General features: G+C 65.4%; 4 protein-coding genes and 2 non-coding genes across 6 annotated transcripts; all 6 read left to right on the forward strand.

Moving 5' to 3' along the window:
* Positions 1–965: 965 nt before the first annotated feature.
* On the forward strand, positions 966–1,313 carry Q8F55_002815 (uncharacterized protein; the record flags this gene model as incomplete). The annotated part of the gene is made up of 1 exon (XM_069351403.1): positions 966–1,313. One exon carries the CDS (start codon positions 966–968, stop codon positions 1,311–1,313), a length of 348 nt encoding a protein of 115 aa, XP_069211789.1.
* A 624-nt stretch (positions 1,314–1,937) lies between these two features.
* Positions 1,938–2,031, forward strand: Q8F55_002816. The gene has a single exon. It is a non-coding gene; the product is annotated as a tRNA-Ser (tRNA).
* Positions 2,032–2,414: 383 nt separating this feature from the next.
* On the forward strand, positions 2,415–3,832 carry Q8F55_002817 (uncharacterized protein; the record flags this gene model as incomplete). Its single annotated transcript, XM_069351404.1, has 2 exons — positions 2,415–3,190; positions 3,223–3,832. 2 exons carry the CDS (start codon positions 2,415–2,417, stop codon positions 3,830–3,832), a joined length of 1,386 nt encoding a protein of 461 aa, XP_069211790.1.
* Positions 3,833–4,092: 260 nt separating this feature from the next.
* Positions 4,093–4,193, forward strand: Q8F55_002818. The gene has a single exon. It is a non-coding gene; the product is annotated as a tRNA-Met (tRNA).
* Positions 4,194–7,070: 2,877 nt separating this feature from the next.
* Q8F55_002819 (uncharacterized protein) lies at positions 7,071–8,094 on the forward strand (the record flags this gene model as incomplete). The annotated part of the gene is made up of 2 exons (XM_069351405.1): positions 7,071–7,073; positions 7,114–8,094. 2 exons carry the CDS (start codon positions 7,071–7,073, stop codon positions 8,092–8,094), a joined length of 984 nt encoding a protein of 327 aa, XP_069211791.1.
* Positions 8,095–9,431: 1,337 nt separating this feature from the next.
* Positions 9,432–9,810, forward strand: Q8F55_002820 (uncharacterized protein; the record flags this gene model as incomplete). Its single annotated transcript, XM_069351406.1, has 2 exons — positions 9,432–9,640; positions 9,690–9,810. 2 exons carry the CDS (start codon positions 9,432–9,434, stop codon positions 9,808–9,810), a joined length of 330 nt encoding a protein of 109 aa, XP_069211792.1.
* Between the last annotated feature and the right edge of the window lie 2,224 nt (positions 9,811–12,034).

Below are 12,034 nucleotides of genomic sequence, written 5' to 3' on the forward strand. Positions count from 1 at the left end.
TGTTGGGCCGTCTTATAAGCAGGTCGTGTGGCGCCGAGCAGGCTGTCAGCCTCAGCCCACGGCACGTCAGTCGCAGGCGGGTCGCTCGCCCACACACCGAGCTAGCCCAGCCCAACCCAGCCCAGCCCACGGGGTTTGGCTCGCGCTCGGGCCGTGGCTCGGCGCGCCTCGTTCCACGCAATCGATCTGGCTGCCAGGATTGGGGAGTGGTGGGCAGGAGCGGGGGGCGGCGGTGGCGGCGCAACGCAATGCCAAGCGGGTTGGGTGCGCTGGGGGTGGGTGGGGTCGGACGGCTCGGTGCATGTGCATTCGGTGTGGCGGCGGCGTCGGGACTACGGCCTGGGAGCCGGGCGAGGCGGGCGCGAGAGGCGGGCTCGCGCCACTCCTCTCGTCGCTCTTTCGCGCAGCCTTGTATCCCGGACACTATCAGCGTTATCAAGTTCCCCCCGAAACTCCGAGAAGAAAGCACTCGAGACCCACGACCACGACGCGCGCCACGCCCCGCCGCGCCCCCAGTGGCGTCCTTGGCCGCGTCGGTGCGGTGCCAAGGCCGGCGGCGCCCAGCGCGGTCCTAGCGGCAGAAGTCAGCAGTGGGGCCCGGGTGAGATCTGCTGGGGCGACACGGGTCGGCGAGCTCGCCATTGTGTCCCGTGACTTGTAGTGGCTCGTGTGTCGCGCACGCGACGCGCCGCGCCATGCGATACATTCTTGGTGGAGGCCGAGTGGCAGGCGTGGCACAGAAGAGCGGGCCCGAAGCAACGCGTCCTGCACAACGTGGTGAGGACCTCCCGTTTGTGGGCCACACTGCGTCGGCCACGCTCCCTCCCGCAAACTATGCATAACTCTCGTTGACCATCCCACGCGACCACGGGGCCCGGCACACCTCCTCGCGCTCATTTAACATGGCGTGTGGAGCTGCCCTTGCTGCCTCCCCCCCCCCCCCATCAACTCACCCTCCCACCACCATGGCCTCCGCGCCCCCGCCCCCGCTCACGCTCGCTAGCCCGTCCTCGCCCGCTCTGCCCGACCCCGGCCCCCTCTCCAGCTGGTCGTGCGCGTCCTCCAAGCCCGCCATCACGGTCGAGTGCTGCACCATCCAGCAGGGCGTGTACGACCCCGTCGGCGGGCGCTGCCACAACGTGACGACCAAGGACTTCCAGACGTGCTCGTACGTCGTGGGCACGCACGGCGGCGGGTACGATATCCCCAAGTCGACGTGCAGCTCTGCGGCTGGCCGGCAGGGCGACTACGCCGGCGCGGTGCTGCTCGCGCTCGTCGCGTGGGCCGGGCTGTCGGTCCTCGCTGCGGTGTAGGCCGGGTGCTCCCGGCACCAGGCAGGCTGCAGCCCCCGCCCACGCCAGCGTGAGAACGACCCAGGAATACATCTGACGCAAGACGCAAACATTCATTCTCGACGCCCAAGCCCCCCGTCCGTGCCGCTTCCCACGGCATGGCCCATGTCTACACTGTCCCCCCGCACCTCCGCCTTTACAAGAGGCGGACCGAAATGTACAGTAGGCCGCTGTCCCGGTTGTAGTGAGCACACAGTCGTTACTGTACGCTATAAAGTATGAAGTTGAAGTTGGTCAAGTGGTGCGGCGGGGACGGGGGCGCGCGCGTGGACCGCCGCGCATCGGCGCCACGGGTACCTCTGGCCGTGCACAGGAACGCGGCGATGCAGCGCGACGGTGCGGGGGTGGACATGGCTGTGGTGTTGGTGCCACAAGGTGGCCCTGGGGCGGGCGCAGATGTGGCAGAGGTGCTCTTGGTGTTATGCCGCTTGTTGTCTGGGCACGCCTGTTGATGCCAAGCCAATACCGCACCGTCACCACGCTGCGGTTGTACTGCGACTGGCCGCTGCGACAGAACTCTGCGCGCCGCCACCCCGCTCGCTCTTCACGCGCGCAACCCTGCAGCCTTTCGTCGAACGACAGCAAGGTGCGATGCCCGAGTGGTTAAGGGGAATGATTAGAATCTTGTTCTAACTATCATTTGGCGTCAGCCGCCTGGGTTCAAATCCCAGTCGCACCTGCAAGGACGCGAGCGCGAAGCGCGAGCTCCGTTTTGCTGTTTGCGGGAGCCGATTGGCAGACCGAAGCAGGGAGCAAGGGAATCAACGCCACGTGTAGATTAGGAACTGTTTGTTGCCGCATTTCGCAGATTATCCGCACATTTTTACCCTTTCCCCTGACTGCCGAGCGCACGGTGGGCCGGAGACATCCTGCCTCGTCCACGATACCCACCCGCCAAGGAACGAACTTGACTCTCTCCACTTTCGCTTACTCAGCAACGAGCCAACGTTTGGCATGTTCGCTATCTCGGATAGTCGCGACAGCGTGGGACAGCGTGGGACGGGATGTGGGGGGTACAAAAGTCTGCAACTCACGAGCGCCTGACGACTACTCACTGCACTCATGACTGCCCCAGCCGCAAGTTCGCGGCCCAGCTCACCCCCGCTGCCCGCCACAGTGCCCGACGCCTCGCCGAGCCTCCCCCGCCCGTCCACCGACATCGAGCTCGGCACGCTCGCCCCCTCCGAGGAGGGCAAGGCGCCGACGCCAGCCCCGACGGCGGACCTCGACGAGCCGCCAGACGGCGGCACCGAGGCGTGGCGCGTCGTAGGCTGCGCGACCATGATCGCGTTCTGGTTCGTCGGCACCGGCTACTCGTGGGGCGTGATCCAGGGCGCGCTCGTCGCGCGCGGCCTCGCGCCGGCCTCGACCCTCTCCTTTATCGGCTCGATATCCGTCGGCATGATGGCCATCCTCGCCATCGCCAACGCGCGCCTCATCACCGCCGTCGGGCCGCGCCACCTCGCCATCGCCGGCGTGCTCTTCATGTCGGTCGGCGAGGTGCTGGCCGGCACGGCGGCGCAGCACAACTCGCTCCCTGGGTTGTTCCTCACCGCCGGCGTCATGCTCGGCATCGGCTGCAGCTTCAGCTTCATGGTCATCAGCGTCACGCCGGCCCAGTACTTTTCCACGCGGCGCGGCACCGCCGTCGGCATGGTGTTTGCGGGTGGTGGAATCGGCGGCGCGGTGCTATCCCTCGCGATGGAGGCGAGCATCCGCAACCTCGGCGTCGAGTGGACGTTCCGCGTCATCGGCATCGCCATGGCCGCGTGCTGCCTCCCCGCTGCGTGGGGGCTGAAGGAGCGCACAAAGGTCGTGCGCAAGGTGCTCATTGACTGGTGAGTGGGGGGAGGGGCGCCGCTGACCCCAGGTCGCTCTTCAGGTCGTGGGACTTTGTGCTCCTCTTCCTCGCTGGCGCGCTGGGCACGTTCCCCCTCTTCATCCCGCCCTTCTTCATTCCGCTGTACGCCAGGTCGCTCGGGCTGTCGCCCGCGACTGGGGCAGCGACCGTCGCGGGCTTCAACTTTTCGTCGGCCGTCGGCCGCATCCTCACGGGGTTCGTCAGCGACCGCCTCCTGGGACCGGTTAACACGCTCTTCGCCGTGCTCCTCATCACGGGGCTCTCGCTGCTGGCTCTCTGGCCCGCGTCTGTGTCGCTTGCGCCGCTCGTCGTCTTCGTCGTCGTGAATGGCATATCGAGCGGCGGGTACTTCGCCATCATGCCGACCGTCGTCGGGTCCGTGCTGGGTATGGAACGGCTGGCGGTCGCCTTCGGCATGATCGTCACGGGGTGGACTGGCGGGTACCTCATGGGCGCGCCCATCGCAGGCTACCTCCTCGGCGCGTACGGCGGACCCGAACACGGCATTGGCGCGTACCGCCCCGCCGTGTTCTTTGCCGGTGCCATGGCCATGGGTGGGGCGTTCATGGTTGGCGTCCTCCGCTGGCGCAAGATTCCCCACTGGAAGGTCAAGATGTAGAGATGGCCCCCACTGGGAGATCAAGATGTAGAGGTGGCTGCAGGACTGGAGCACAGCAGCGCCGGGGGGGGGGGGGGGGTCCAGGGGGCGCAATACCCCGCCAAACCCACCTTGTCCCTCAGGCAGGTTGGCGTGTGTGTGTGCATGAGCTGTTATGTATGTCGGGATGCATGCATGGGAGTCGAGGGACCCAAAACTCCACGCCATTGACCAGTGATAACCCACCCGGACCCCAGACCGGCACGAGCAGCGCGCAGAACGACTTCATGGCGCAGGTGGTTAACGCGAGGGTCTCATATTAATCTATGAGCGTCGAGAGACGTGCAATCCCTAGACCCGAGTTCGAGTCTCGGTGAGGTCAGAGCGCAGCAGCAGCTGTTCGTTTTTAGTGGGTGCGAGGGGTGCAGAGGAGCACGGAGGGAAGAAGTGGACGAGTGCGGTTGGTCGGTCCAAGCCATGGTGCGAGCCCACGTGGCGGTGTGGCGCTGGGCGCTGGGCGTGTGCCTAAACCGGCAGGGGGCGCCACAGTCGAACTCAGCGCTGCGTGTCCCACCTTTATGTATCCCGGATGCAAGGCCTCGATGCATACGCGGCGTGACTGCGCTGCCCGACGCTTTCCCGCTGCTTGCTGGCAGCGCGACGCCGCGGCAGGGTGTTGCGGACAGCGGCCGGCTGCCTCCACTTGACGCGGCGCGTATGGTATGGGCGACACGTGGCGCTCTAACCTTACCGTCTGCCACAACTGTACCGCGCCGCACCGCACCGCCCAGCCGCACCGACAAACTCGGCGCGGAGGTCATCACCTAGACGACTGCCGCGCAGGCCAGCACGACGGGGTGCCCTACTCCAACCGACACGACCCCGTGGGCCACGGGGTCGCTTTTCTCTTTACGCTCGCGCTCGATGCGAGAATGGCGACGTCGGACGTTTCCACGCCACTGCGTCGTCGCCGGGCTCGTCTCGCCGACGATCCCGGTCGCGATGTTTGTATCCTTGCCGGGAGGGGCGGAGGGCGGCGAGGGAGAGAAGTCGAAGAAGGTTTGCGCTTGCGTGTTCTCGTTATTATGCCCGCGCCTCGATGTCGGCATAAGCGAGACAAGGCCAGGATTGCGTGCAACTACGTCGCGCTGGACCCGTGCGACTCCATGCCGTACGCGAGGCTGGGCAAACGGGCTCGTCGACATACCCACCGCGAAGGGAGAGCGGCGTTTGCGGCCCGTGGTTTGCCAACTGGACACGGGCATGGTGGCGAAGACAAGACGTCTGTGGCAGCTGCGTTGCGGCGCAACCCCATGCTGTACCACATAAGGTTGGGCCGCCACGGCTTGCACAAACAGGGCCGCCACGGCTTGCACAAACAGGGCCGCCACACTTGCACAAACACCCGCAACCTTCTGTGAACGCCGCCCCTTGCCAACAGGTGCCCGCGCAACACGGAGCTCTCGTAACCGCGCCAGGCGCCGCATGGTGCCGCGCTAGGCACATCGTTCCGTCGCTCCCTTGTTAAACCTCTCAAACATATCGCGGTTAGAGTACATGCCTGTTGCACATGCCTGCTGCTTGGGCAGCCAAGCGGCGACCAGTACGGATGCGTTCCTCGCCCCTCTGTCTCCGGTCGGGCCGGCCTGCCCCCTGTCTTCTGCCAGCCTAGCGACGATGGCGCCACCCCCCGTCTCCTGACATCCGCCGCGGTGGCGCATGCCATTGGCCGACGCGAAACGTTTCAGTTCGTAGCTTGTCTAGCTTCCGAAGTCGTCGTCGCAAGCGGTGGCGTCGGCTCGGCCGTGCCGCTGCCGCCGGGCTGGACCTGATGATGAGTCCCTCAGGGAGTGTAACGCATCGCAACACCCGCCCCGCGGCTAGCGGCGCACGCGTGCTCTGCCGCGAAGGTGTATGGGAGGGTTGTTTGTGCCGCGCGGCCGGTCGCCGCTTGACGACGATACGCGGCGCGTATCATGAAAATTAGGCATAACGGAATCAAGGCTGCGAAAAGAGCGGGGCACTTGCTGCCACATAGGGAGACTCCCAGGTTGTTCCTGGTCGCACCGCCAACTGTCGTCAACAGCGGATAATCCGGAGCGTGGCGGCGTTGATGCGCACCCATCGTCGTCGAGCAGGCTGGCGAGCTACCCAGAGTCTCAAGCGTGTCGACGAGGTACCTGGCTGCGGCCGGTAGCGTCGGAGGCATGGATGGTTGTATAGGCGCAGGAACGTCAACATCGCGGCCACGCACGCCACGGTGAATGTGGCATCATGGAAGCATGCGACGCCTGAAACGCGCTTCTCTTCCCTTTCCGACGACTCCAAATGGGCAGCGAAGGTGCGGGAACCACTCGGGCAAGCACGAGCGGCGGAGGGACTGCCGCAAGCACGACCCTTGGCGTCTCCGATCTTTCCGTCACACCTTGTCCAATGCTGGTTTTCAGGCACGGCCCGGGGTTGGCGCTCCGTCGGACTGGCGGGGGATCGGTTCGGTTCGGTTTCGCAAACATCCAGCCATTAGCCGCGCCGACTGGCCCGGCGCAGCGCGTGGCCCACGCGCTGCACTGATAGGAACCAAGCGCCCTGTGCTATCTGTAGGTGTCGGCAGGGGTATGTGTACCAAGTGCCAAGTGCGTGCCGGGTGGCGGCTCCACTGCCGGCGTGGCAGGCGTGGCGATAGGGCCACGGACCAGCCGGGTACGGTATCCCTGCCGGCAAGCGTGACAGGCCTGGAACGGCGCAATACTCGCTCTGACCTTTCCTGTGAGGCTGTGACGGTCGAGGAACGGGGGCTGCCCTCGGTAGTGTCGTAGTGTCGAGCATGTCAAGCACGCTTGGCTGCGTGGTGGGCGAGGCACCGATGGCAGGATAGAGTTTACGCAATGCTCGCTAGGCCGCAGTCGAACCCAAAGGTGCTGGGACGGCCGAAGGGCGCCCAACATCGCCGTCCGTGTGTCCGGGGTGGAGCGCACGCGGGGGAGCAGCGCCCTGGACAGTCAGGCCTCGAGGGCAGGCAGGTCTGGGGGAGCGCGGCGGCGGCGACTATCCGTTTGGCCTGCGCCAGCGTGAGAAGAGAGAGAGCGTCGCCGCGGAGCACGGGGGGCGAGGGAGGTGAGGGGGCAAGAGCCCTCCGGAGCGTGCCCGGCACGGTTCGGAACAGCTGCCCTCGTGGGGCCGGGGCAGATATAAAAGAACAGAAAGAAGGCCTTGTGGAGTGCCATTCCATCCCCCCTCGCCCCTCGTTACCGCCACCATCATGGTATGTCGGCGCTGCTGCCTCGATCCCCGCTGACGGCCAGAACGCAACCGCCTTGGCCGCCTCCAAGGCGCAGACGGCGCCTCTGTCGCTCGTCTCGAGCCTCTCGATGCCGCTGCCGGCCCTGTCCCTGCCCCCGCTCGTGTCCCAGTGGCTGCAGGGCATCGCGCTCGGCGTCGCCGCCTCGTCCATCGCCATCGGGTACAGCGAGGTGCTGTTCCAGGGCACGGCGTGGCTGTACAAGCGCGGCACGCTGCTCCGCTACTACCCTCTCCCCAAGGACCGGGGCGCCACCACGGCGTGGATCAACTCGATGTCCTTCACCGTCCCGACGGCGGTCTACGCCCTCGTCTACCGCAACCCCGGGGGCCCGGCCATCTCGTTCGACTTCAACATCCTCACGTTCGCAGTCTACATGGCCCTCTACATGGTCATCCACGACACCTTCTTCTACTGGTGCCACCGCACGTTCCACGTCGTGCGCCCCCTGTACGACTGGCTGCACGCCATGCACCACGAGTACTCGTACGCCATGCACGTGTACATTGTCGGCCACGCAGAGGTCGTCGAGAACTTTATCCAGGTCGGCCTGCCCTTCATCCTGTGGACCTACATTGCTGGCCACAACTGGTGGTACTGGCTCCTGCCGCTGTCGTTTGTCATCTTCTCGACCCTCATCGGCCACTCGGGCTACCGCTCCCACTACTCGCTCATGTTCTTCCACCCGCTCGCCGCCCCCGTCGCGCTCGCCAGCGGCTCGGCCATGCTCACCGTCGGCGACCACCAGATGCACCACTCGCACCGCCGCGTAAACTTTGGCCTCTTCTGGCGCAGCTGGGACAAGTACATGGGCTCGTACCGCAAGTGCGAGACCCGGGCCTACAACTTTGAGTTTTGGCAGGAGTGGGCCGCCGCCTCGAAAAAGTCGACGCACCCCGACGTCGCAAAGGAACAGCAGGACCAGGCGAAAAAGTGGCTCGGACGGCACCAGGTCGAGTTCCACGAGGTCGAGTGGGGATTCTAAACCGAAACCTACGACGACGGATGGCAGCAGGGTCGCCTGCGGACAATACGATATACATAGACACGCCGATGGTGCTTGTGCGCTGGTGCGAACGCACACCAGGTGCGACATCCAGATTCCAGGGTGCCTGGGTCGCCAGAGTCGCCACGCCATCGGTGTAGAGCATGCCCGCCGAGGTTGTTGACACGCAGTAGACTGTGCGTGCGCACCACAGAACAAATGAACACTTTTGTGCCTATAGGAACCAATGCCGCCAAGTGTGACGAAAGCTTGGGACCAAGGCTCGATGGGCAAAGCTTACTGGTCACTAACCTGAACCGAGATCTACAAGCTCACTGCTTCCACCAAGTCACGCCTGTGCCTTGCCAAGGTTGGTACGCAACCCAGTTTCGCGGGTGACGACAAGGCTCCGAGTGGCTGGCGGGCCGCAGCCGCCGCAGCGCCGAACCCCGACGGGGCCGGGCCGCATGCATCGACCGAACCGACCCGATCGGCACACGAGCGAGCGAGGACGTAAGTACGTGCAGTGCTTCGGTAGATGGATGGAAGGCAGGCAGCAAGGTTCCGGGAGGCCGTTCATTAGCCATGACGTAAGGCAGGCCGAAACAATTCACCTGCCTGCAGAGCATGCATGTGGCGTGGGCAGCGCCGCCGTCCGGCGTCCGACCGCCCGGCCGACCAACCAGTGAGCCGTGGCGCCGGCCCTGTGGCGGCGGCGGTGGCGTACCGACCGCAGAGCAGAGCGCCGGCGATCCGAGGCAGGGGAGGGGGGAGGGAGGGGTCTGCTCGGTGTGGCGCGTCGAAACGGGGTCGTCGCTCTGGTTGCCTGGGTGGGCCCCGCGGCGTTCCTCGCTTCACGGCGGCATGCTGCGTGCTGCAATGCAGCGGCCAGCACCCCCGATATGAGACCAAGCCACTGCGGCGGTGAGGCCGGCCGAGGCACGCCGATGGTCGTGCCGACCCCCCTCCCTCCTCCCTCCCAACCACCCCCACTCAATTCGTAATGTTTTTCGTGGTCGGAGGTGGCACCTCCGTTCGTTATCTCGCGCTGATAACTAACTTGTTACTTGTCGAGGAATGCGAGTGCAGCGACGCACAACTACTTAACGCTGCATGCATGCGTCGTCGTCGAGGCCGCCGTCTCCCTGCTCTACCTGCTGCGCACCCTGCCGCTCGCCATCTGCCTGCAGCCACCAAGCCATCGACGCCCCAGGGCCCCCGACCCCGGCGATAGCCCTGTCCTGTCGACTGTACTGTCTCCAGCTTCAAAACAAGCCGCTCAGCGAGCAACACGTTCTCCTCTCCCCACCTCTCCCCCCACCTCCCTCCCCCTCGCAATGGCCTCCCTCACCCCCCCGCCCCCGCCCCCGCTCCGCACGTCCAAGAGCGCCCTCTCGCTCTCCGTGGGCACGGGGTACATCCGCACGCCGGTCCACAGCCCCGCACCGCTGCGGCGCACGCGCAGCGCGAGCCCGTGCCACTGGGACCCGACGAGCGACGACGACGAGCCGCAGAGTCCGCTGGCCAAGGTCGGGCATGGGATATCGTGAGTCGCAACGCCGAGTCACAGCGCAGTCGCTGACGCCCGCCCGCAGCGAGCTCAACCTCTGCGTCTTCCGCATCTGGCTGCGTATCCGCCGCTTCCCCGCCTGGCTGTTCAGCCCGCCCTCGCCGAGCCCGCGCCGGCGCAAGCGCTGGTCCCCGCCCACGCCGTGAGCGGGTCCAGCAGGCTTGAACTTCTCCTTCCTCGCGGCAGATGCCGCCGGCTCGGCCCCCTCGACGGGGATACAGCGACCCAGCCCAGCGCCGCGCTGTGCCCAGTCACAGCGACGCCGCCAGCCCGGCCCGCCCAGCGCCTCGCACCTAGGCCTGCCAGCCCGCGCCCACGACGGCGCAGGTCCTCGAAAACTGGCGTCACGCGCCAGCCAGTCAGTCACCAGTGTCATAGTGACGCAGATGCATTCCGTCCGGCCGTGCCAAGGACGCAGCAGTCGTGTGCCCTCTTGCTGATCATTTGGAATCTGCGTCGAATCGCGGGAATGATAGCTAGCGCAAGCATCGTCGCGGATGGCGCGATATGCGCGGTGTTCCTGGGAAAAAAAAGCAGAAAGTCCTGAGCCGTGCCGGCGGTAGCAGTCGTCAGTGGGTCAGTGGTGAGAAGTCGTTCCTCGCATCTGGAATATCGCGTGGCGCCGACGTCGGCGCGACGCAACGCATCGGAACGTCGGAACACTGGCCGCTGCGAGCAAAGCCGGCCAGCTGCTCACGCGACCTGTCGCTCTTGCGCGCGCCGTTCGAGATATGATGCGACGCGCCAAGACTGCTGTTCCAAATCAGCAGCGGCGGTTCCCCCGTCGGCATGGCCAGTGCGGGCCGTACGTGCGGGCGGGGCAGCGCGTATCGTGGATATCCACCGTGCACGCGCGTCGGACTCGACTGAGTGACTGAGAGCGCGTAGCTCGCCCGCGTAGTAGGCCACGCGGTTGGCACGCGCCGGTATACCGGTGTACCGGTGGGTCTCAGCAGGCTGCAAAACGGCGTCGCTTGCTAGGGCTGCCTTCTGCGCCTTCCGCTCTTGGCTTGGGCGTGGATAGGCGTTGATGCGTGGCCTGGGGTAGATGGCTGCTCGTACATGCTGCGACTGATTGGTATGGCCTTCGAGTCCTGCATGGACACTGAGCGATGTTGTTGCGGGCAGGGACAAACGAGGAAGGAGACGCTGTTCAGGTCGGAGGGAGGAGGGAGTAGGAGGGAGAAGGAGGGGGGGTAATAGGAACAAGCGGATCTGCTTGTAATGCATTAGACGGCGTCCTTCCTCTTTCCTATTCATTTCTGCACTTCTCTTCCCAGCATCGTCACACTTGTGCAGTCGCACAATGCAAGCTGCAAGCAACCAACAAGACACTCGCGAGCCTAGCAAGGAGCAACAAGTACTGCACCTCTTGCACCACGCCTCACCTCGGCGCGCCTTGTCGCTGCCCAGTCGACGCGTAGGCAACGCAACTGCTTCGGCTAGCCCGACACACCCCCTCGTCAACTCTCACCCCCCTTGCAATCACCCCCCTGCATGACAGCACGTCGCGCCGTCACCAAAACCCAACCGGCTCAAACTTTACGTCAAGCCCACGACGCGTACGACGGTGGTGCAGGTTGTGCAGGCGGGGGAGGGAGGAAGGTGGTGCAGGAGCACCAGCAAGGTTTGCGTCCACCCAGGGGGGGTGCCCCACCCCAGACACCAGGGGACAGTGACGTTCTTTTCACCCCCTTCACTCCCCCCTTCTCCCCCTTCCCCTCGCCCTTTTCCACGACATAAGCCGCCCATTGACGCGGGGGTACGTACCCCCTTTCTCATCCGGACCCAGGATCTGTGCGTAGCGGAGGTGGTGAGAAGTGCACAAAGCCCCGCTGCACGACGACGAGGTGGTGGTGGTCGGGCTGTGACGTCGTTTTCGGCGCAGTCACGGTTCGTTGTCGGGCACGGACGCGTCTAGACGCGTCTGCTCGGCGACGGCGTGGGGCCGCGAACGCGCAGGAACTTGTGACGACGACGACGACGCGCTCAACTCGACGACGACGGCGACGACACGGAGGTCGACGCGACTGATCTGAGGTTTGGGGGTTTGCCTACACGGCGCGACTCACTGTTAAGGGTAAGCCGACGTACGACGATCGACCCCTCAAGTCTATCGCCAGCACTCACCCTTTCCTCCCTGCGATCCAAACGTTGCAGATCTGGGGGCAGGCTGGCACGGCGCGCATAGGCAGCAGTGTGTAGAGGCGGTTGCCCCCGAGCCTGACTCCCAAATCTGCCTGCCTATGTACCACCCCCTGGCTGACGCGTCACATCCGGCCTGTTCCAGAACCGCTGGCCCATTCCTCTCGTCATCCGGACCCATCCCACGACGCGTAGCAAACCCAGACTGGCTCTCATGCCTGCTTT

The sequence above is a fragment of the Vanrija albida genome (assembly GCF_041260175.1).
Source record: "Vanrija albida strain AlHP1 chromosome Unknown contig_2, whole genome shotgun sequence".
Classification (NCBI taxonomy): Eukaryota; Fungi; Basidiomycota; class Tremellomycetes; order Trichosporonales; family Trichosporonaceae; genus Vanrija; species Vanrija albida.